This window comes from Diabrotica undecimpunctata, chromosome 3 (assembly GCF_040954645.1).
Source record: "Diabrotica undecimpunctata isolate CICGRU chromosome 3, icDiaUnde3, whole genome shotgun sequence".
In the NCBI taxonomy this organism is placed as follows: Eukaryota; Metazoa; Arthropoda; class Insecta; order Coleoptera; family Chrysomelidae; genus Diabrotica; species Diabrotica undecimpunctata.
Genome location: NC_092805.1, coordinates 55,542,290 through 55,569,327, shown reverse-complemented (window position 1 = coordinate 55,569,327; position 27,038 = coordinate 55,542,290). Strand labels below are relative to the sequence as shown.

Here is a 27,038-nt window from a genome sequence, read left to right as displayed (position 1 = left end):
AAGAAGAATTAAAATGGAGAAAAGGCTCCATTTGTCCCAGGTTAAAGGAAGATATATTTTCATACAATTATTCGCTAACTTTCGTCGGAGAAGAAGAGATACGAACAAAAATTACAATAAATCTAGTACCAGTTTGTAGTAACCTTTCTACTTATTTTGTTTTTTAATAATAAGACATTTCGGATTTATCGACCATTGTAAACATGTGTAGGCACAAGCCCACTTTCTTCAATTATAATTTTTAAGTTGATGGTAATAGACATTGAGAAACGGTATTTTAATATTTGCAATGTCATTACAAATCATATTTATTCAACAGTTGATCCTGTCTTGTTTTGTTAGAAAATAGTAACCATTTTTTAATTATATTTTTAAATATAGCGTAAAATATATTTTTGTTAATATTTATATATTTAATGGTTTGTTTGTGCGATATGTAAATATTTAATAAATATAATGAATACATTTCTGAAAGCGCAGTTGCTAAGAATACCATAATTATCATGTGCCACAAATTAGGAAGATTATGTTATTGATACAAAATATTGCACATCTTAAATACGCTTTTAAGATAATAAATATGCAGAATTTAACATTAGTGTTACAGTTAAGCACACTAATATATTTAGACCCGTTGAAAATTACCGCATTAGAAATATCCTTTACGAGCTTGGACGTCGCGGGACAAAACTAACAGGTACCTACTGTTTTCAGCTTCTTAAAATCTTTGTAGAAAAGATCTACGTTTGTATACATAGAAATAACGAAAGATGTGAAATAAAATATGGAATAAGTCGTAGAGACTCGCCCTTATAGAACATAATTGAAAATGGTTTCTAAGACCACAGGGTGATTTGGTTCGCCAAGAATTTGACCAGAATTTAAGAAACAAAGAACCAATTCAACACCTATGAATATGTCTATAGGATCTGATTACTAAAATGCGTGATTTCTATTATTTAAATAAAATTAATTTCATATGAAGACATTTACTAATAATATATTAGGTACTATTACAAAATTTTATATTTAAAAATTACATTAGTTTCCGATCATACCCAAAAATCGACTACTACCTCGTCATGTTAATGCTGTCTTCCTGAATTTTACTTCCTGTCACCTCAGCCAGTTGGTCTGTGTCGTTTGAACTGACAAGAACCACGTGTTCAAGTCGAGCAAGGAAGTATGTTGCTCTTTAAGTATTAACATTTACAACCATTGTCATTGCCTAGGGTCGCATTATATTTTAAATTTGATGTCTCCACTGCAATTTTAGTGTTAGCTACAAGTACCAAAAGAATGCACTGAGGATGATCAGAGCTAGATCGAAAACGTTATGTACCTCTAAGTTTTGGACGACACTTTTAACAAGTTTTAATAATAGGTAAATGTTTTTATACCAATATACAATTTTTTTTACTTCTGTATTAAAATTAGAAATGTTGGTATTTGAAAAAAATAATAATATATTTAAAGCAAATAACTAGTTAGAGTAGACCACTAAATAAGACCATATTATAGTACAGTGATAAAAATATTAAATGTTAAATATCAAAACAATATACTAAATACTTTCCCAAAGAGTCAAAAGAAAAATCACTTACACAGTGGTGTATACAAACTTAAATCTGGCGACTGCCCAAAAACATCGGTCAAACTGGTAGAACTTTTAACAAACGCATAGCAGAACATAAAAGGGCTTTCGATAATAGAAAAACAGATTCTATGCACGCACTTCACCTTCTAGACCATAGTCATTATTTTAATGACGAATTTCAAATTCTATACATTAAAAATAAAGGCCTTAAGCTCTTTATTAGAGTCTATAAAAATTAACAAATTAAAAAATGCAGACATAATTCTGAATGACCAACTTGAGACCAACAGTTCTGCTTTCCTCAGCTTATTCAGTTAAAGACTATAAAGTGTAAACGCATATCAAAAATAGATCACTTTTGAAAGGCACTCTGCCGAAACAGCTGTAGTGATAGAAAAATATAATACATTTTGTGGAAGTTTTGAGAACACACGCTTTCAGTGATTTATTGCTATATTAGACCTACAACGTCAAGAATGTAATGAAAAATATGGCTAAAATGCAATGAAAATTGCAGGGCTCAATTTAATAATGACATAGATTTTCTTTCCTTTTACATCAGGCGAATCACTGTTTGTCTTTTGTACTTGGCCATGAGATGTTTGCATCGAACCTTGTCCTTTCATTACCATCAAAAAGTTCTGTGTTCTTGATAAACACAACATTCTTATTGTGAGTTTAAGGATTTGTCTTGTCTTAATACTTGGTTTGCCGGTGTAGATCTCATATCACTAAACATTTTACATTTGCAGATAATATGTATAGCAATTTCTTTCTCCATTCAAAGCCTCCTGTAACTGTTGCTACTGGTTTTTTTTCATGAGTTTGCACCTGTTATGACTATCGACCCACTTTTGAATTACATTTCGAATGACAACATTAAGGTCGTGGCATATTATCGTGCACGTTGCGTTTCCAGCACATATCGTTTCCGAAAAATATAATTTAAATGGTTTTAAATATGAACAACGCACACTGTCCGGAACATTGCGTTTCAGACACTTGTTCAGTATATTCGAACACAATATTTTACTGATGCCGACGGCTGCGTAACGAGTCGTAACCGGTTTGTAAGGATAATGTTAATTAGATACTCGTCGTTTTCCCCTTGTTGTTTATTTAGGTCTTTGTTTGATTTTGATACAGAGTATTTAAAAAAAAATAATGTTCGAGGCTGTTTTTAATAGGAATTTAATAATAATTAATGGGTTTAACAATTATTTTAGAATGAATAGGATTCAGTTTAAATATGTTTTAAATTTAATTTCACCTTCAGTTAAAAAACAAAATACTACATTTAACGAAGCCATACATATCAAACCAAAAAGTATTTTTAAAAAGAAGAGGTATCACTTCCGTACAAAAGTCCTACTTGTTTATCACTTCCGTGATTAATTGTCACAAAGCAATAAAAACACATGCATAAATGACAAAATAGCCTCAAAAATTATTTTTTTAAATACTCTATATCAAAATCAAACAGTTCCAATTCAAAGTTCCTAAATAAACAACAAGTGGAGAACGACGGACATCTAATGCACATTATCCTTACCAACCGGCTACGACCTATGTCCCGGACAGTGTGGGTTGTTCATATTTAAAACCATTTAAATTATATTTTTCGGAAACTAAACGCTATGTGCTGGAAACGCAACGCTACGCACGATAATATGCCACGACCTTTAGTGTTACCCCATAATGTTTCTGGACCTTTAAAGATTTCATAAGCTAGATACTTGCTTTACCAGTGAGTCCGCTAGTTCGTTCTCTTCGACTCTTGCATACCTCTGCACCCATGTTAGGGACACTTTTGTCTCATTTAATTTGCTACGGAGATACTTACAGCTTTTTCCAGTAAGAGTGTTCTTTACCGATAATATCTCGTCTGGAGGTCGGTGAACATATTTAATTTTTTTCTCCATATAGCCCTCCTAATGATATCGACACGGGTTGTCAGTGTAAATACTTCGATCTGGAACTGTGTTGAAATTTCTTATCAGTTAATTTCTAAATATATAATATATAATACGTAATATACTAGGATAAACATAAAATCTTGAATGTAAGCTTGAATATTGAATGGGACCTCCTCTATTTTTATCGATAATTAGAACTCGAGTGACACTTTCTGGTATTATTTATCACTTAAAATATTGCTTATTTAGTATTATTATCGTAATTATTAAAATATAATAAATGAACAGTGAAACACCTGAATTTGTTACATCTTTTAATTGGTCCCAATATATTGTTGTTGGGGCTCGTATTGTCACACCTATTCTTACACTAGGTAAAAGCAACAGATGTTCTTAGAACAGAATTAACAGATATGCATATGAATAAACAAAAACTTGACCTTACAACGTGATAATCATGAAATACGCGTAATATGTGGCGTACATTTCAAAAATGTTTGATAATATCAAATAAATATAATGATAAAAATACCACAAAGTAGTATTTTCCTATTGATTTTTTGTCGGCAAACAAACTGGGTAAAAATAGTTTTATAAAAATGAGAGAATCATTTAGTCACCAAAAACTGTTCGTCACAACAAGGCTAAATACTAACTAGATAGTGGCTTACTTCTGTGGGAGTGCGAAACTACGATACTAATAAGAAAAAATTTAATCCTTCTTTTTTTATAATTTAATCGCAATTGATTACTACAAAATGAACAAAAATGAACACATGCTTATACTAAAACCATCAAAACCTTAAGCAGGTACGTTAAAATCAAATAAATTCTAGGAAAGTAAAAGATTTTATTGGACATCAAAAACGCCTTCAATTCAGCGAATTGGGGTCTCATCGTAGACAAGATTGTAGAACTTTAGACACCGGAATATGTGTCCAATATAATAAAGGACTACTTATAGAAGATATGGATTTGGGCATTATAAACAAAGTCAATGAAGCAATAGAAAAAGCTGCGAAATGGATAGAGAGAAATGACCTAAAACTTGCAGTAGAGAAGACAGAAGTAATCATCTTGAGTAAACCACGGGACCGAAAAAATTTACCGTAAATTTTCGGTTCAGAGGCTCCTACCTAATACCTCAGAATACCGTTAATATTTGGGAATCATACTAGACGACAAAATGGCATTCATACACCATATACAAGAGACATGTCGGAAGACGGAGGAGAGGACCTCCACCCTTAATAAGATAATGCCGAATATAGGAGGCCCCGGGTCACACAAAAGATTAATTATCCTACAATCAATCATTTCCATCTTACTATATGGGGCCCCAGTCTGGCATGAGATGCCCAACAAAGCGAAATATAAAGACATGCTTCTTAGGATATAAAGGAAACCATTGATAAGGGTATGCAGCGCGTACAGGACCGTATCAACCATTGCCTTACAAGTGCATATCCTGGATAATGATAGGGTTCGGATGCACCAAAGAGGCAACGGAGCTTTAGGTTCAGCAACACAAGAAAGAAAAAGGAGTTTGGAGATGTGGCAGGACCAATGGTAAAGAGAAACAGGCAAGGCTGCCTGGACGAGGGCCCTTATCCCAGGTGTAGTAAGGTTGTATGAGTGTAAACACAGGCGTGTCAACTATTAATTTACCCAATTTCTGACACGGGGCGTGGATGTTTCGTCTTATACATATAGAATAAAGAAGACCGAGGACGATCTACGTCCCGAGTGTGGCGGATGACGCGCATCATGTGGGTCACCTCTAGGCGAGCCACATGAACTAATGGCTAAAGCTGAAAAAAAAAAGAATTTTTGACTTGATCATTGGTTTTGTGAAGAAACCATACGTTTATTTTAATGTGTCATATCTGTCGGCGTCAGTGGGGTGAGCCACTGTTCAGCTCCCACTACTGACGCCGAAATCTTCTGAATTCTCAAAGAACTTGACTACATTGCAGAAATCAATTTACATACATATTGTTTTGTTTCTACTTGTATCTGAAGTGAAGTATGATTGTCTGGAGTTGTTTGTACCTGTTGTCTGATCTTTCTCGTTTCAAGATGGTTGAAATAACGACCCGGTCGCTCCTGTCGCTCCTTCCTGCCTATCGCTCTGCACAAGGATGGTTACCTTGCTACAAACCAAGTCCGGTGCAGCTGTGGGTGGGTGGCGTGACTGGGATGCTATGACAATCACGGAGAGCGACAGATGGGAGTTATGAGCAAAGCTGTTTTAGGAAGAGGGGGTGAGTTTAGTTGGTAGGGGGTCAGCTACGGAAAGGCGTAGTCGTCCGAATCCAACACACTTGGGACACCTTCACAGAGATCTTTTTGAAAATTCTCACCTCCCAAAAAAAGAGAAAGTAAAAGGCGATGGTAAAATGAACAAATCTACCAACAGTAAAGGTGCTACCAACATTCAGAATACAACATTAATAAAAATGGGATTATCTATTCTATACTCTAAGATATAAAAAAATCATGGTATACCAACCTAATATGCGGCATATCAGTTAAGAGTGATGTGTACCAACAAAAATAAGTTTTTCAATCAGAACTAGTTTTTTGAACTGTCAGTCCTTAAAGTGCACGTTTAAAGTTCAGCCCCAACTATTTTCTGAACTATAAAACAAATTAGTTAATTCTGTATGATTGAACTAAGGCACCTTGTTTTATATTTTAGTGACATAATCGTCCAAAATAGCGGAAGGGCACCGTTCTGTAAAATTATTTTAGATGGCATCAGACGACTGAACTTGATGGAAAACGCTCGAACGGGTCAAACCATTTCTCAAGTTTCCTACATTTTGATATAATCCATTTGTTTTTTTTTTGTTAACGTTTGTCACAAATATGACATCTATATTTTTCTTAAATGACAGTATATGACACGTGATACATCGTCTGAAAGCTTTTGTGTTATCTTATTTTTCCCTAGAAACAAAAAGAGTTATTCTTTCTGTGGGAGCTAGATTGAAGATATTTTTTTATGAAACGGCACGATAGAATTACTCAAATCCCTAAAAAAAATCTGAATAATACAAGAGCTTTCAAATTATGCATCATATGTCATATATTGATAATTAAATTTTTAACACATCTATATATATTAACGAAGAAATTTTATCAGTCTATAGACAAATCGTTGGTATGTTCCAGTGTTTTCTATAAAAGCTAGCAGAGTTGTTAATACTTTTTTTACAATTTTTTATTTGAAAATTTAACGTTTGATAGAATCATACAAAAATCTGGAAACATAGTGAGTGATATAAAAGATTTCGGATGAGATACTACTTGCCATATGATCCCATTTAAAATAATTTGCGAAATGACGCATCTCCACCAATTTGAATGACTAATTATTCTGGTACCGGTATATGTAATTTGTATTTGTACAATTAGAGAAGCACTGTTTTAGAAATGTCTCAAATATAAAGTCGAAAAAAAAAAATTGGGAAAACGCCATAAAAATATGATTTAAATATGAAACAAGACTCTAAATTACAAAGCAGTCATTTTAGGATAATTCCTTCAAATTGAAAATACGGGCTAACTTTATATATTATATCTGTAACTGGAAGTTTCTCTCATTTAATTATGAAATCATTTTAACGTATTTCTTCCGTAAATATATGAACTCAAATTTAAATCAAAATGTGTGGCTTGATCAAAATTTCTGTTTTCAATGGAGGATAGGAGAAGACTCCGTTATCTAAAAGCAGTCTCTATCTATCTCTACCGATCTTATAAGCTATAAACTTTAACTTTTGCACACGGACACCTCTTTCTTTTTTTCATTCCTTTTATATTCGAATTTCCAAAAGTCATGTAGTTATCCAAATTGTGGTTTTTCCCTCTTGCGTTACGAATTAGATGTTTTCCATTGTATAACTATCTTGTTTCATCTGTCACCATTTTGTCCTAGGCTAGAAATTGTCACGTGAGTGAGTTAATCTATTTGGTTTAACATGAAAGTGACTGTTACTTCTTCGATCTGCTAATATTCAACAAAATTTTTCGCTCTGTGAGGTTTTCGTCATTATTCGATGTATCACGCTTAAACATCCACGTTAGAATAGCTAGAACATCTTGTTTAGAGACCATTGTGTTGGATTCTCTTGTTGGAACTTTAAAAATTATGCAATTGTATTTGTTATAAGTATGATATTCAGATAAAAAGTGTGCAAATATAATCTTGAAAATTGTTAGATCTTTTCTTTTGATAAGTATTTTTATGCTACAATTTTATTGAAAGATTATTATATGCATAGTTTGTACTATAATGCCATGTATAATTTACGGCTGATTTAATGTGTTATAATGTTACTCATTTTCGGAATTAGCTACATTTATAATAATCGTACTAGCCTTGTCGACATTTAAAAAAATATTGGTATAAAAAAATGAACATTCCCAACTTCCTTTAAATCTTACGTGCACAATAAAATTAGCTTCTCAGTGATTGACTAAATCCTATTTACGTCATTAACCTTGAGACGTTCATTCGTTTTCGATTCAACATAAAAATTTCTTCCACGCACTGTATCTACACTGCATTAATGGTTTTGAGACAAACGATAAAAAGAAACGGGATTTGAGATGTTCGTGGGATCGTAATTCCTGATGAATCAGTTCTCAGTTAATAAGACATGTTCAGCGACTTTATCCGTTCATTTGAATACGTCGACAAAATAAAAAAGATTAAAAACAATTAGAAGCTTACCGAAATGGTTGCATTAAGTCTGTAATCGGTTAAAATAAAGTCTTTGTATGACATATCCGAATATTTTTATACTTGGGGAAATAAGTATTGAAGAAGTGTGTAAAATTTTCAAAACTTCTGAGTGATTCTGGTTATAGAATATTAACGGAATATACCACAGACGTGGTGTACAACTGCATAAAGGAAAATCCAAGTATTAGAAATGAGATATTTATTTATGGTTCCGGGTAAACATCTATTTCCAGGGACTGCTTTTCATGTATAGTTCACTTAGTTAACAATAGTTTAGGGCTTAGATGATGGCCTAAAGTACTCATACACATACAATAAAGTAAATCCCAGCTCCAGGGGACATGATATTCCCGGAGTAAAGTGTTCTGATGTCCGAAGATCAACGAGGTCACGCCTCGTGGAAACGGTACCTCCCTGACCCCAAAGTATCTCCACCCCTTCTCAATCGCAGGCATAACGTTGTGAGACTTAACTTGTTTTTTGACCTTTGATGCCTGGGAAATGGGCCATCCGAGAGGACTTTTTGCGGTTCTGCCACTTTAGTAGGGGTGGCGTTATCCGCCTCTCTCCCTGGTTTACTTTTCTTTTTGTAAATCTTGCGTGCTTGTCCAGCAAGCCAGTGACCTTGGTCACTGGCTCTCCGCACTGGTTTTGTGTTGCCGGACGATAGTTTTTTAATTTTTTTTTGTAAACCTACCTATCCTATTTTATTGACTAACCTATTCTATCCACTTCACTTGCCTTCAATTTACTTCACAATTAAAGGCATATGTAATACATATAACAAATTCGAATAGTTAAGTTTAATGAATGAAAAAATTGTTTTATACTTTAAAGTTACTTTTGAAGGTAAAGTAATATACAACATCTAACAGATTATTTTTTTGTCATTTCCAGCAGTCAAAAATTTCAGTAACCGGGTGTGTCGTATATGACGCCTTCATGTGAAATGTATAATATAACTAAGTTTACGTGTGGTTCTAGGGTTAAAACGGAGAAGCATCGCCCTTAGTCTTTATGACCGCTCGATTCCCGTTGGGCATTGACTCGACTAAGGATCTGCACTGTTCAGGGGTAAATGCAGTCCACATATGCTCTATTGTGGCTTTCAATTCATTTAATGTCCGTTGTGGGTTGTTACTTAGTGTCTATTTATTTTATGCCATACATACTTTCAATGTCATGTAGTTTAGGATTGTTAAAAGGCCAAGAAAGGATGTTATATTCTGGTTTCCAAACCAGTTTTCTGTGATTCTGGCCGTATGACAGGCCGCTCCGTCCTCCTGAAAAATATAATTCTCGCCAACATTTAATTTCACCATGCTTGGTAGTAGTAGACCAAGAGCTACTGAACCCTCCGAGTAAAGTTGTGTCTGTAAGGCTAGAAATTCTTATAATAACGAGTCATAGAGTGCCAAGTGCGGTAACCATCACCTGGCATGCATCAGCCCTGCACTTCATCAACCCCTATATTTTTGGAAGTGTGGAAAAAAAATTGTTCCTATAAGCTTGAAATTTTTATATGATTTTATTCATTTATTGTGAAGTTTAAAAAAATTGATAGGCATTTTCAATGAGCAGAAGTACCTGACAGGTGAACCGAAAGGTGTGTTATGTATGAATGAAAATAAACTTTATTTTGTAAAGTTGAAATTTCCATATGTGTTTGTTTACACGATTTAAAGTAAGTAGGTAAAATGACAGGCGGTTCTGGCTAGCATAAGTCTCTGCCAGGTGAGAGTAAGATCAATAAGATGCTACGAAAGTGCAAGTAAGAGGCGTTCAGGTTGGGGCGAATGGGACAGCAAAATTGTTGGGTCGTATACCTGTACCATCGAACAAAAAGACAAAAGAGGGAATCTAATCGTTATGAAAAGGCGACCACAAAAGTGGCCTCTGATGGCGGACATATCCGGAAATGCGAATGCGCCAAATTTAAATTTTCCGACACTTATTAACAGTAGCTATAAAATAGTTTTCAGAATGTGTCTTAGACGAGAAAATTTTAATATAATATTAACGATAACAGTCTAAAATGTGAAACAATTGTTAAAAAACTTCAATATAAATAAGATTTCATGTGACAGTTGGGACAAATAATAACATAACCCAACTAAATTTGATTTCTTAAACAAGGAAAGACTCTCTTTCCTTGTTTAATTTGGTCTCTCAAGATGGCACTTCCTGCCTAACAATATTTTTGCCCCCACTACCTTTACATTCCCTATTTTGTCTTTTTGCTCGATGACATGTACTATGCCTGTACTGTATACCCGGAGCGCTTCTTATTTGTAAAAAGGTTTTATACGAAAAATAATATATCATTTATGCCAAATGGATAACGATATAACCAATGTTTTGCACAGACATTTTAATAATAATCCTTGGAAATATGGACTGCCTCTACAAACAATAATTTAAAAATCTATATGAAATAATCTAAGATGAATTTAAAAAAAATCTATTAATATTTCACAATTACACATTAAATTAGGGCCTCTTTTATTACAAAGTTTACCTGGCTTTTACGCAAATCCAAGTTTTCTAAGAGGGAAAATCCCTTATCTATTATTACAAAAAATATTCTATAAATATTATATTTCAGAAGGCATTTGCAGCATTAAGGAATGCTGAAATATTAGACAGGATAGATAAGGTTTTTCCATTACTTAAAAAGTTTGTCTGTTAAATGTATGGGATGAAATCTACAAATTAAAATAGAGCACGGTATGAAAAGTTTCTCGCTATATATAAAACAAGTGTTACTAAGTTGTTTATGAAAAAACTTAGTTATGATTCCTCAAACTTAACTCCATGCCAACGGAAACTGGAACAGGGATTTTTATTAAACTTTTGAGAAATTTGCGTTTTAAACTTTAAATTGAAATGAAAAATCGTATGAATTTAAAAATGAATTCTTCTTCTTGTGCCACTCCTATCGGAGATTGGAAATCATCATGACTATCCTGACCTTGTTTACAGCTGACCTAAAGAGTTCATTAGTAGTACAGTCAAACCACTCTCTCAAAATACGCAGCCGCGACATTCTTCTACGGTCTGGATTCCGTTTTCCTTCTATTTTTCCTTGTATTATATTTTGAAGTAATGCGTATTTATGTTCTCTCATCACGTGACCCAAATATTCGAGTTTTCTTCGTTTGATCGTTGACAAAATTTCTGGGTCTTTTCCTATCCTTCGCATTACTTCAAAATTTGTAACTCTTTCAACCCAACTTATCTTCAGAATTCGACGGTAGCACCACATCTCGAAACTTTCAATATTTTTTATATTGTTCTGCTTGAGAGTCCAGGCCTCTACACCGTATAATAGCGTGTTAAATACGTAGCCCCTTAGCATTCGTAATCGGAGAGGGATGCTTATATCTCTGTTGCAGAAGAATTTCCTCATCTTTATGAAAGTGGCCCTGGCAATTTCGATACGTCTTTTTATTTCATTGTTTTGGTCTCCAGTTTCGTTTATTGAAGTACCCAAGTATTTGTAACTTGATACTTTTTCAATTTGAATGCCGTTTATACTAATATGTGTTGGTTGTGTCATGTTCTTACTGAAGACCATATACTTAGTTTTTTTGATATTGATAAAAATGAATTACTGGGTGAAAAATATTAATAAATACATTGCAAACGAAAAACTTTTTGTTAAAATAAATTGAAAATTAAAAAAAATATACGAAAAACAATATTTTGTGGCGTTTGTCTGGTTTTGGCTGTACAAAGTTAGTCATCTTCCAGGTCACTTTAAACATCACTATCCTCAATACTAGGCTCAGGTATACTGTCGTCAATTTCCTTCGAGGTCGGTAACGACTTATACTGAAGAAACTCGGATTTTATATATTTCAAGCATTTTAGAAAGAAGTCTTTATACTTAAATACTTCTACCATATGAGGTTTCTTACCAGATCTACACCTCCGCGCCATACGGAAAATATTAAGTCAGTCTTGTATGGTGTAAACTGGTACATACTTTTGCGCCTTTTCAATAGCACTATGCTTGCTATCTACCTCCAAGTGACTATGTCTACTCTCGAGAAATTTCTGTTCTATGACAGATAATTTGCGATTTATTGTTACTGAACACCTAAGCTAGACAGTAATAGTCTGATTGCGATTCTGTCCACAGCAAGTGTTTTCCAATAAGCTGTCTGATTCAGGCAGATAATCTTTAGTTAGTTAGCGAGTTAGTTTCTTTGGGCCCCTTCTGTTCCCACATTTAAAATCTTTTTGGACTACTCTGGTTTTGTCAGTACATTCTTTGAGAATTTTCAAGTACAAAGGAGTATTTGACTTCGATTTGACAAAAAGTGGAGTTAGCTTGTTTTGGTAGTACGCCAACATGATACATTGGATTTAACATCCACACTCAACGTTTGAAATTCATAATATAATCTCTTATAGGTTTTTGGAAATCTGTGTAACGAGTCCGTCACTTCAATAATCCTTAAACATTTTTAAATAAAATTTTTAAATTCAAATCCTCTTAATGATTTTCTTAATTCTTAAATTTTAAGTTGGTATTAAACAGCGACACCAAGCCTCCATGTTTGCAATCATAGTTTAGCAAACTCAAAACAAGTGCTTATTGCCCACTTCTGCTTCGACGTTCGGTAGAGACACTTGGGTTTAGAGGTAGGGGCCAGAGAAGGCCTAAAAGGTTTTTTATTTAGAATATTAAAGTTTTTTAAAGAAGAAGTTGCAGGAAGTTTTGGTTTGGTTTTTTTTTTCTAAGTTTCCTGTTGGTTTATAGTCACTCTGAGCCGGTAAGTGTATCCAATTATCAATAAAATGAAAATATAAAAACCATCAGCCATTTTTGAGATCCTATAGTATTGTCATTTTTCATTTGATTCCATATATTTATCTGAAATGTTTCCCATCATTTCATTAAGAAATATTCAACATCTAAATCGAAAGTGTTATTGATATGAAATCATATGTATTTTAATTTTACTTCCCGGCCTTAAAAACATAATTATCTATCTTTAAAACAATCTATTATCTTTTAAGAGTATCGATAAAAATATTCTGTATTATACCGTTCTTTATATTATAAAATATATTATTATCCATATCATGCTTTTCGTTAAAATTGTCGATATAATTAATCCATTTTACTTAAAATATTGTCAAACCATACGAAGGTCACATCATTTACAAAACCATTAAGTTTTTTTTGCTTTCACACTTTTTTAGCCTACCTCTAGAAGTCAAGCAGAAGTCAGGGGAAGAATATTTTGATTTTGTTTTTTTGGATAAGTTTTCTTAAGAAGAAGGTTTAAGTTAATACCTAGTCGGAGTTACACCTGGTTCCAGGGTTGATTTTTTTTTTGACGTAGCTGTTCCCCAGAGGTCCAGATCTGACCTTATTATCCCCGGACAATTTTGAGAAATCAGAGGGAAGTATCTCCCTCCTTCAGAGTATAAAATATAGTAAACCTGTATTAAGTTTATTTATTAGTTTTAATTTCTTTTATATAATATTTTTTTTGAACGTTAAATCATACTATTTTTACATAATAATACAAAAAAACACATCATTTTTTCTAAAATAATACTTAATCATATTAGGGACTAAGTAGGTTGAGGTTTTAAATCCTCCCTTTTAACTCATTTGTAAGGTTTCTTGTGTACACATTTAATCAGAGAGTTATTTATTGATATTTTATTATTATTATATATTCAAACCTTTGGACATCTATCCCTTCAGGATAGTGTCCTTATTACTTGTTAAGACATTTAATTGAAAGCCGAAATACAGAGCTACATCTCTAATAGGCAAGTAAATTACCTTTTTAGGTATAGTCATTAAATTTGTTCTTATATTTTATTATTTGTACATTCAGTTTATCAAGGATCAGTTGTGTGTAACCAGTGTATTTATTTTTTTTGTATATAAGTAACTAGATTAACTGTACATAATTGGTGGTGGGTAGCTATAAAAAAATTATATTGTATATATTTGGATAGGGATTAAAATTTGTGGTGAAAACTAAATATTTTAATTAATACCTGTTTCCCATGCTGCAATAATGTTTATTGCAGCAAACAGCTTTACAAGATACCTTGGAAGGTATATGTTAATACCTTTCTGGCGCCCAATCATATCTTAGAGCAACTTCCATAATTTACCACTTTCATTTACGTTATTTCTATTTTTTTAAGTATCCTGTCATTCATATTCTCACTTTTCGGTCTCGGTAGGGCATGCAAATTGGCCGAATCCTCTTTTGAGTGTCAAGTAGTCACTCTCCGGCACATTCTGCTAGCCAGCTTTAATTTATTTGTTTTTGTTACATTACTTCACATTTTTTTTTGTTACATCTGGAATTATTCTTTCGTATGGTACTCCGTCTTGTTTTAGTTTCAATAATTTTGGATGTTTAAATATGCATGTTTCTAAGATTTTTTTATATTATGCGACAACTTATATAACCTTAAAACTAAAATTGGTCTGCCTTTGTTTCGACTTTCTAATATAAATTTTAATTTATATAAACTTATTTTGACATTTGCGTCGTATAAATACACATCAATAACCAGTTTAATATCGGTATAATTTGTTAAAATTCAGATTTTATTGTAATTCTTAAGAAGAGAGGAAAAATAAGTTTTGTAACTTTTACTCAGGTATATAAGTACGCATCTGTCCAATGTGCTTTTTAACCTCATTAATATTTTATCAAAATTAAGAATAATTTTGTTGGTAATCATAATGAAAATAATTAAAATAAAAAGAATTTTTATATTTTTTTTTTCGACAGAATTATTTATTATCTACATATTACAAACTACATCTTGAAATGAATTTTTTTATGATTAAATCCTACAAATAACTTAATTAATAACTTGTTCCAGAATGGCTGAACTCAAAAAGGAAAACGGTAATCAGTTATACAAAACCAAACAGTACAGATCTGCGCTCCCTCTCTACAGCGAAGCCATCAATCTTTGTCCAAATGTAGCCGCTTATTATGGAAATAGAGCGGCTTGCTACATGATGCTTTACAGGTATGTATTTTTTAGTATGTTTTAATGCAAAAATGTATCCTTCTTTACCATCTCCTCGATGAGACGCAGGATGGCAATGATCATGGCTATTGTTCCACTCACCATTTCCTCAAATTACGCAGCCATGAGTTTCTTCTACTTCCTATTGCCTGAATCTTCCCTTGTATAACCAATTGAAGCACTTAGTAACTCTCAGCATGTCTCAGATATTACAACTCTCCTGTTTTATTATTTTCCATTATAGCCGGCGCATGAACAGTCTACGTTTTCATTCCTTCATTCAAGAAAAAACACTTTGCCAGCCTAACTCGTTAAGTGTAGTTTCAGATCTCTTGCACAAGTATATAGTTGTAGATTTCTACTTGTTCTAGAGTCTAATGGAGGCCATACACGTTAGGGTTTGCATGATGGTTTTAACCTTGCATGCATAACCGACAGGCAAGCCCTAGCGTGTATATGATAAAACTGTACAGTTATCGGTGCATGTACATGCAACCGAGCAAATATGAAAATTCATATTTTATGCCGCTCGGTTTTGCTTGCCTGCGAGCATATCCTAGCGTATGTGGCGTCCTGCGAGCTTGCCTGCCATAGTTCTCATATCATCATCTGTTTCAGGTAATATTCGGCCCAAAGCCTGAGGTGATATAATAGCAGAATATTTGAGACACTTCTTCCTGTTGCAAGAAATGTTAATGTTACTGCTAGTCTCTCATGTGCTGATATTGCTTTCCTCATAACAGTATCTTGTCTTTGTATTAACGGAGTATTTAATGATAATAGTTTCAAATAAACGTTTTGATCCATTCGTAAATAATTTTTGTAATCTGTTGGTTTAAATCTCAATTCATTTATCAAATTTACGTGGGAGAAATGGTTTCTTTTTAATAACCAGCGTTTAGACCATTCAGTGCGATCTCTATTTTTTTTTATTTTCTGAAGAAGTGTTAAGCCAAGTACAGCTATCACATCGTCGTCGTCCATTGTAGTTTGGTAGGTATCTTCTTCTTCTTCAGATGCAAATCCATTAATGGATGTTAGCGATCACATTTTCCATTAATTCTCCATTTCTTGCAATATGTATCAGAGATTGTATGTCGTTAATCCCTGTCCATTGCCTTATGTTTCGGAGCCAGGACATTTTCTTGCGTCCCATTCCTCTCTTGCCTTCAATTTTACCCTCGATTATAAGTTGGAGGAACTGGTATTTTTCATTTCGCATGATGTGACCTAGATACGCCGTTTTCCTTTTCTTGATGGTTTCGAAAAGTTGGCGTTCTTGGTTTATTCTTTTAAGGACATCTATATTTGTGATTTTCGCTGTCCATGGTATTTTTAGGATACGGCGATAGAGCCACATTTCGAAAGCTTCTAATCTGTTTATATCCCTCGTTTTGAGTGTCCAGCCCTCTACGCCATATAGCAGCACTGACCACACGTAGCACTTAGTAAACCTTAGTTTCAGTTGAAGATCGAACTCGGAACAAGTCAGTACCTTCTTGAATTTTACGAAAGCTTGTCGAGCTTGCTCAATGCGACATTTTACTTCCCTGTCCGATGCCCAGTCTTCAAAAAGCCACGATCCCAGGTATTTAAATTTACTCACTCTTTCAATGGACTTCAATTGGTAGGTATATAGCGCACAAAATACCGTAGGCGTCCTGCACACACCGTCACGTAGCTTAACAGAAGAGTTAATGGCAAAACTGCGCATGCAAACCCTAACGTGTATGTGTAATATGGAACTCGGTTATACCTGTCGGTTATGCATGCGAGGTTAAAACCATCATGCAAACCCTAACGTGTATGACCTCCATTACTGTTAATAATTTATTAGGCTTTCATCATTATATTGGGTTTTTGATATTCTTATAAATTCTGTTTTCTTATAGTCTATATTCTTTTCCATATTCGGTTATCTTTTTCATCAGTCTCTGAAGGTCCTGGAGACTGTCAGCCATATAACAGTATCGTCCTCATATCTAATGTTGTTAATCTGTATTTCATTGACCTTTATTCTAGCCGTTTCTCTCGCGAGTACTCCTTTCATCTGATTTATTCTGATTTATTAAGCAATGGCGACAATACACAACTCTGTTGCGCCCCTCTTTTAATTTCGGTTTCTTCTGTGTGCTCATTAATCTTTACTTTTTTACTCGCTTCTTATAATATATATTGGCTATAATATGAAGATTGTTTTGACCACATCCATTAACTGTTTCTGGCAGACTATCGAAAGCCTTAGTGTAGTCTATGAAACAGTTGTACATATTTTGTTTAATATTCAAGCAGTCTACCGACTCTATGTCCATGTCAAGGCTTTGGTATATGCGTTTGTGAATGATCTAGAAGAATATTTTTAGTGTGTGAGACATTAGACTAATGGTGTGGTACTAATCCTATAGCTCTAAAACATTGTACTGGAAACTACTGGTTAAACTCTAGAGCACGTACCAGAATTTTGTCGCATCTATTCTTCAAAATATAAACTTTTGTCCGATAGAAGACCATATTACACCATACTCTATGGAATATGGACATCAAAGCCATAATACTGAAACAAACTCAGCATACGACTCATCAGTTTAGATGTATGATTCTCTCGAATGATTTTTGTTTAACTTTTCCCGCCTCTACTACTTGCTGTATTCATTTTTTTCTTGGTCTGCCTCTGTTATGGGTATACTATATAAGACCGATGTAAGACCAGCTATTATAATTATGACACTGCGTGAGACGTTAAAAAGAAAGAACAACACGAATGTATGTTAAAAAAAAGCTTAGAGATGTATGAGTTGAATGACATAAAAGGGTAAAATTAGGAATAAATGTATTACGAGAAGCCTATGTGTGTCTGTGTTGGACATAATATGTTTGTGAAGTGAATTAATATTGATAGGAGATATCAAGTTTTGTAAAAATAAATATTTTTAATATTACCAGGTTTACAGAAGCTTTGGAAGATGTCAGGAAAAGTGTGCAACTGGATCCAGAATTCGTTAAAGGGTATATCAGAATGTTAAAGTGCGCTATAGCGATGGGCGACACCACTACTGCGGATTTTGCCATTAAGAAGCTTCAGGACTTGAAGGTTGACCAGCAAAGTAAGTATAAAGACTAATTAAGTGATTTTTCGGATACCATTTAAAAATGTTCGGCCACATTAGCTTTGGCTTATTTTACATCATCTTATACTGAATAGTAATAAATATGGGCCTAACTTCGTCCAAATATTTAGGATTTGGTTGTGATATTCCATGAAAACGAAATTATATAGGGATACGAGGTATATTGATATTTTATTTGTTTAGTCTAAAGCAGTTCCGCAATATTGCGTTACGCTAACGACGAAAAAACCGTATATTCTCGAAAACACCAGTGATACCAGCCTTGGCTGGTATTCTGGAAAATGTGATTGTTATGCCTTTATTTATTGAAGAATACTTGACAGACGTTTATTTATTTAAATTGTATTTACCTGCTTAATTAGTTGATTACGTACGTCAATGATATAGATTTTAAGTTCTTTCTTCTCATAGTTTTTGTTTTTTTTTGTGAACTTGTCACACTAAGAGAATGAAATGATACGAACACGTAAAGAACTTGAAATTAGAAGATTTTCTTGTGAATATCAGTTGTAATTGTAACCATTAATTTGTAGTCTTTGAAAATGTATTACCATGGTTTATTCAATTCTGAAAAGAGTAGATATTTCTTTGAATTTTATAAACAATAAATGTATCATTATAACAGCTCAGCAATATAATGATCGGCATCAAAATAAACATGTCGGTAGGAAGTACCTATAGTTTGGAATTAATAAAAAAAATTCAAGACGTTCCGGCAAGGTCACACTTGTCATTGTCAAGTCAGATTAGTTCTGCTTCTTCTTGATGTTCCAGGAGAACAGTTAAATACTAATCGTTGAAATGTTGAAAAGGTACATCTAAGCCTGGCAAGGAGTCAAAGCGACTCCGCGTCTGAGGATACGGGTTAATGAAGCTAGTGAAATTGCAGTATTAGGACATGTTCACCTAGATCTCATGTTAAGTACAAGGCAACTAGCAGCTGTATCTGAAATCAAACTAACTAGTATCCAAGCCATTTTAAAGATAAATAGATTCCATCCATATAGGATACACTTACGGCCGGTTTCCGAAACGTTATTCAAATCTCCAATCATGTAATCAAGTATCAAATTTGATCAATTGTTAACAAGCGACAGGTTTCCGAAACGAAAATTATGGTAAAATTACGTGATCACCGATTATAGATTATTTGACATACGATTTTACATGGAAACAGTAGAATCGATTGTAATCGTTTATTATTTCTGTACGAATTGTTCTTTATCTTGCTCTAAATTAAGAAAGTAATGTTGCTGTTTCACTTTACCATCATTCCTGTTTATGTGTAATCTGCATTCTGAAAATCAACAAACAAACATAACCTAACTAACTAATAATTTTGTGTCGTTCGTTAATGTTTACCAATTTGTCACTTATCATCTTTAATTTTTAAACTGAACCTTTGTAACAATATTTTTGGGTTCTTTCTAAACAACAGCTTTTTATAAAACACCTTAGGTTTATGTATCTTACAACGTAACCAAAGATTTTATTTTATTTACTTACAACCATTGGTACATAACCAAAGATTATAAGATTAATCGTCCAAAAATCTCAGATTACCTGACAAGCTAGTATGACAGAAGTTTGACATAGATAAAACGATAATTAGCGTTTCGGATCATCGATTATTTGCTTGTTAGATTAGTTAATATGTGTTATGTGATTGAAGTTTGATCGATGTTTCTGCAACTCAAAATGCATTTAATCGACTGTTAACAGTAGATTACCTAATTTTGATAATGATCAGCCTTTCGGAAACCGGCTGTTAGTTCAGTAACTTTGAGGATGATTATGACTGCCGTTTTGTCAATTAATGAGTACGGTAACAATGAAAAAATCGGAAAAATGTGTCCAAATATCGCAGATCCTGATAATTCTTTTGTTTCGTTTTCTTCCGGCCAACCTGTATATTAACATGCAATGGTCCCCAGTTTTAATACGTTTTCAAATTATTTTTTACATTCTTCTGTTTCTGATTCAAACTCGTCCTTTTCATAGCCTTGTTACTTTCAGTTTCAGCTTAGTATTTTATTTCGCGTTAGTTTTTATACCATCTTGACAATTGTTCACATTTTACAACAAATACAAAGGGTGTAGACGTAGCCCGATATTGGGCAGAAAAACTGTAGTCGGATCCAGACACGAAAAAGTAAAGTGTGTGAAAGTTATTGAAATTTATTGAACATAATTGATTTTGAAATTTATTGTGTACTATTGTTACAAAATATAATTTTAATAAATTTCTATCTATGGAGACGCCCCATATAGTGGACACGCATAATTAACAATTAAAAAAAAGGTATAAATTGAGATAAGCTTTGATTGCTCTTCAAAATCTCAAAACTGAATGTTTAAACTTCAATTTAGACACTTTCAATCTCAAAAGTAATAATTTACATACCTATATGAGTTTTCAAGCCTAGAAAATGCGTATTTTCGCATTTTTCAAATTTTAAATAGCTTATAACTTGAAAACTGTCAACTTGACAGAAAAATGACATGAGATTCTTTTTGTTTAATGACACAAAAAACCTAAAAAATGTTTTCTGCGGCAGAGAGGGTGATTTTGGGAATTTGTTTAAACAATTTCTGCCCAAAAATTTCGCCCGGCACCTTTCTGATTTGTTTAAACGGGACATGTTTGAACAGGAATCCGCAAGGAAATTGAATCAGAAACATTTTTGATACGGAAGCGGTCTCAAAATGTGGACTAAAAATTAACGAAACGTAACATTGATGTTTTTTTTTTCTAAAATATGATAAAAATGTGCAACTTCTTGTCGACTCCCACGTCTAGAATAACTAGTTTGTAAGTGATTCATTTTATATAAATTATATTGTTCGGAAATTCATATGTGGCGCATCTCTGTTTTTAATTAAATTCCTGCTGACAAAAGTATCACATTTTTTATTATTAATAGACCGACTTCCATATCGGAAAATATTGTCATATTTATGTATGCAACTTTAATCAAACCATCAGATTTGGAAATACAAACATTAATAATAAACAGTTTTATATTACAATTTATGTGATGTTTTTCCCAGAAAATAAGTTTATTGTGTTATCATATTATAGTAAGATGAATCATTATATCACTATTAAAACTAAAATATAACTTGTTATACATTATAAACTCGGGGATAAAACCAAAATATCGATAATTACAAAAAATTCTGTGTTCTAGAATTGACTGATTTTTCATAGTTTATAAATACAAGCTATCCTGAAATCTCATTGTTAATCTAATTAACTCATCAGTAGATTTGCAAATATGGAAAAAAGGTCAAAAATATGCACTTTTTTACATTTTTGCATTTTTTTTTTAATATGCATACTGTCAATGGATACATATGTTTAATAATGGTATATTACTTAATGCTTATTTTAATAATTAGAAAACAATATAAATAAATTTAAAAGCTATGTAGGTAATTGTAATGTACCTACTAGTTGATTGTAATGAAAGTAGTAAAAAAGTAAAATACTATTCCTTAGAATTATGGAAACAATAAATGGCCAAATGTTTTTCAAAATTTTCCAATAAAAACTTATGGCTTCTATCTGTGTACATATATGAGGCGTTTAGAACGCGGATATAGTGGATTAAGTCTACTTTTTACGAAAATTAAGTTAGCGGTGTATCTATGTTTTACAAATAGAAATCTTTGCGGTGCTATAATAAACCACGTCCAAAGTTACCGCAATAATACACAGATTGTGTCAGTTTCCTATGTCTCTGAACAATGTGTCATATTATTTCGGGACAGAGTGGATCAAGTCCAGTTGACGAGACAGATTGTGTTCAGTGTATTTATCGTGATCGTTTCTGGTTAAAAATGGATTCAAATGACGATATTAGTAATTTATCTGCATCATCATCTGATAATTATATACCTTCAGTATATATAACAACACTCGTCTGAAGGGTAGAAAATCTGAAAAGGTTTTTAAAAAGTACTTTCTAGACACGTTCCTTCTTAAGCACGCTAAAGTTTATCGGTGTCTTTCAAAGCCTGATATAAGTGCTGTGACAGATGCCTGTGGTAGACACTCAAACAAAAAGATCTATGACTCTGATATCGTTGAACATATAAAATATTTCCCAGCGCATCAAAGTCATTATAGCAGTACAAAGAACCCTGAAAGAAAGTATCTTAATACTGATTTAAATCTCAGAAAAATGTATGACCTGTATGTAACAAAATACAACAACAAAGGCAAAATACCTCAGAAAAGAAACAATACTATCATGTGTTTACAACTAAGTTTAATTTACATTTTAAAATACCATCGAAAGATACGTGCGCCAAATGTGATCAACTGTCCTTAAAAATAGCTGCAGCAACTGAACCTGAGACATCCAATTTACTTATTGTTGAGAAAAATGTTCACCTAGCAAAAGCAAAACAAGCTCGAGATGTACTAAAATCGGACTGTGATGACTCATCAGATGAACACTATGTTGCTACTTTTGACCTCTAAAAAGCACTGCCATACCCGAAATTGTCTACATCCATTGCATATTACAAAAGAAATATGTATGTCTATAACCTAGGAATTCATTCCTTCAACAAAAACAACGGCTTTATGTATGTGTTGGACGAAACAAATGGTGGTAGATCTCAGGAAATATCTTCAATATTGACCATGCATCTGAGAAAACATGCCAAAAATCATAACCGCGTAACTCTATTTGGATTCATGTACAGAACAACAGAAATTTGAAAGTGGCTGCCACGTTACTAAACCTTGTTCAAGATTCTTACATAAACACAAGAACGGTAGATCACAATTTTGTTGTATCTGGCCACTCCGTTTTGTCAAACGACCGGGATTTTGGCGTTATTGAAAAGGCTGCCAGAAAATCATCTCACATCTTTGAGCCAGACGACTGGATTGATGTTCAAAATTGACAGTGCCTTTTGAAGTAACTGACATAAAAAGGAGCGATATTTTGTCGACAAAGAACATACAAGATGTGCTTGTAAATAGAAAAAAAGTTAGTGATTGAGCACCTGTGAAGTGGTTAGAAATGAGATGGATGAGTTACGAGAGAGAAGATCCTTGGGGTTTGAAGTTCACACCTACACTGAATGAAGATTTTCCGTTTTTTACTGTCTGGATGGCCAAAACAAATGTCTCAAAATTAATTGGTAATCAAAGTCATCTGTACTCCACACCTATAGTTTATTTTTATGAACGAGAGAGTAATTAGCATAATTTTAACCTGTAGCTTCGACCACTCCATGGGCGTGCTCAAGATTAATTGAAAAATTACTTTGAATAATTGTAAAAAATAAATGAATTATTTCAGTATTATAAAGTGTTGTGTATGTAAACAAAAGTGACCTCTTTTATCACACACTATATTAGAACTGACTGGCCTACATTAAAAAGGGTTTTAAAAAATTCACATTTTTTTTAATTTTTAAAAAATTACAAAAGAGAAAAAGAGTTTTTAAAACTGTCTAAGGTATGTTAAATAGATGAATAAAAATATTAATATACAACTTACAGCTACTTGTTACAAATCCAAATCAGATTCAGAAGATGAACTTTCAGAACCAAGATTTATAATAACTGGCTCGATCATTTTATCAGTAATATTGTCCAGCTTCCACATTTTTTCCTCTTCTTTAATAGTGTGATTTACTGCCTTTTCCCAGTTTTCAGGTTTTACATTATTTACGGCCTCCAAAAACAACTGTTTAACATCATGAATTTTAAAAGTGGTATTTTTTCTTGAAACTTCACTCTTTATCTGTGCCCATACCAGTTCAATCGGGTTTAATTCACAATGATATGGTGGGGATCTAAGTACTGTCATTCCACGATTTTTGGCAATTTTATCAATTTCGTATTTTTTAAATTTTTCTTTATGAAGGGCACACAACGAATAAAGTTCCTTTCTTATAGAACCGGGATGGTACGTAATATTTTTTGAACTCAGCCAATTCTGCAAGTCTTTTTTTAACCACTTGGTTGTGGGCAGTCCTTCTATAAGTCTGGAGTGATAACTTGCATTATCCATTACTATTACACAGTTCTTAGGAAGAAGATCTATCATTTGTTCGAACCATTCTTGAAAGACATCAGCGTTCATGTCTTCATGGTAGTCACCGGTACGAGTTGATTCAAAAGTTAATAAACCACCTTCAACAAAACCGTCTGAACTGCCAATGTGTACTATTATCAGCCTGCGTCCCTTTCCTGATGGTGGGTTTAAACCAGTAGATAAGTTATTTACAAAAGCGTGCCTTTGACTTGTAACAGTTTCATCCTGCCAAAATTTATTTGGTGTATGACCCTCGTTGATCCATGTTTCATCAAGATAAAATATTTTTCTTTTTTGGTTTCTCATTTCCTTTATGGTTCTTAGAAAATGTCTTCTCCATATGGCAATATCGCTTCTTTCTAATAAAATAGACTTTCTGGGATTCTTTTTCCAGCGGAAGCCTATTTCTTTTAAAAGTTTCCATAACGTACTTCGACTCATTTCTGGGTAATCCTTATCATCTCGAACTGAGACAAGAACTTTATCCAATGTTGGAAATTCTTGTCTAAAGAAGAATTCATGCACTTTCCGTCGAAGTCCTTCTTTAAAATGATATTCTATTTGAAATTTTGGTTTCCCTGGAGCATTACGTGGCATTTGAAAACTACCACATTTCTCTTCTTTAATAACTCTGTAAATCGTAGATTTCCCAACACCAAGTGTACTGCTAACTAACTCAACGGTCTCATCAACACTTTCACATAAAGGTTTGTCTGTAAATGATTTAAAACAATTAAATATTAATGTTTTTTCATTAACTGTTAGAGGACCAATTTTTCGGCGTTTACACGGCACTTCCAAATTTTCCATAACACTAGTATACACAATAAACTGCACCTTGCAACTGAAGTACCTACTTTTAGTGAACTGTTAAGAATTTTGAATACGCCACTTGGACCGTCCTATATACAAAATGGAAAAACCCACTATCACATTTTCTGTGGAATAAGTTTAGAAGGTAATTATCTAGTCAATTACTGTCGTAGATTCCTGGAATTAAAGAATTAAATGTTTGATTGTTGAAACCCTTACTTCGTGGAATGTACTCATTTCAGATAAAATAAAACGTTTTATTTTATCTAAAGAATTAAACTTTATTTTGCAAATAGGCAAAGAATTAAACTTTATTTTGCAAATAGATAAAATAAAACGTTTTATTTTATCTAAAGAATTAAACTTTATTTTGCAAATAGGTAGGTACTTATTAAACTTTTATTGGTTATATATAACCAATAAAATAAACATCTTACATTTCTTGCAAATTCATTAGTACCTGTTAACCTCCATCACTCCGACACTGGCAACCTTATTTAGGGATTAGTAACCCTCACAACTATTGTATTCTATTCTGCTCCAACCTTTATACCTGGTGGTCATACTCAATTTAAAATTGTTTTCCTATATACTTCTGTAAACTTGTTGACAAATATCTGTTTTTCATTGAGTCACCCGTATCAACAGTTTAGGGATTTGCATACATAATTTATTGTTTTATTACTCTCTCATACATAAAAATACACTATAGACTGGTGACAGAAGCAAAGAAAAAGGACACGCTGTCTCTCCTCCCCTATCTGCCACCAGTCATACACTATCATTTAAAAAATCTCTGCATCAACACAGAAACCCGTTCATAAATCCAGCAACAGGGTGAAGAACACGATCATGAACTGGTCTATGATGATTAAAACTAATGCCACTTAAGCTGTGAGAGTATTATTGAACATTGTTGTAATAAGATTTTTATTCGGTATTATTTTTTGTAACTAAAATTCCAGTTTTGTCATACTTCGCTTTTTAATCCAATTTTTTCCACCAAATATTTCAGAGTAATAATGGATCAAGTCCAATTTTTTTCAAGAGTCTACAATTATTTCCAAAAAGGTTATCTATTTAATATTACACATAGTTTAATTATTTAAACTACATATTACATACGAGGTTTTCACTTAGATTAGGTTCGTTGGTGTATTATGTAATAGTGGAGAGCTTGTTAATTTTAACTCTAAATATCTCTGACTTATGTATTACGGACATGATGCACTATGGTTCTGAACGCATCATATTTGTAGATTGAGATACTTCTTTCCACGTCAACGGATGTAATGGGAGCCTATTTTACAGCTAAAAATACTGTAAATTTACCAACAACGTCAGCTACATCAGTAAGTTTCTGAGAACCATTGTTTTTTTGAATTATTGTTTCAAATTTTTGAAAAATATCTTTTCCAGTATCACCTTTAACATTTTGACAAGCTAATCTAATTTCTTTTATTAAGGCTATGCTTTCTACCAAGGACAACTTTGATGATTCTAAGTAATGGAGTAATAGTTTTTTGAAGCAAACTAAAATTTGATTTAATGAATGAAAGTTGCTGCTGAAGAACGTTGTTTTTAAAAATTTGTTTACCATCTAGCAGAGATTGGGAACTTTCATCCTTAAAGCGTCAATTATATTTTTTAAATCTACGAAATAGTCTGAATAGAAAAAAGCTGCTTCCGACCATGTTTCCCATCGTGTTAGAACGGGTTCTGGTGGAAGTGGAATATTTG

General features: G+C 33.0%; 1 protein-coding gene across 1 annotated transcript in view; it reads left to right on the top strand.

The window, feature by feature from the left end:
• Tpr2 (Tetratricopeptide repeat protein 2) overlaps window positions 1-27,038 on the top strand; it is a 67,932-nt gene that overhangs the window by 11,295 nt on the left and 29,599 nt on the right. Inside the window, exons 2-3 of the mRNA XM_072525941.1 lie at window positions 15,143-15,295; window positions 18,239-18,399. Coding sequence (XP_072382042.1) covers window positions 15,143-15,295; window positions 18,239-18,399 — 314 coding nt within the window. The remainder of the gene's footprint in view (window positions 1-15,142; window positions 15,296-18,238; window positions 18,400-27,038) is intronic.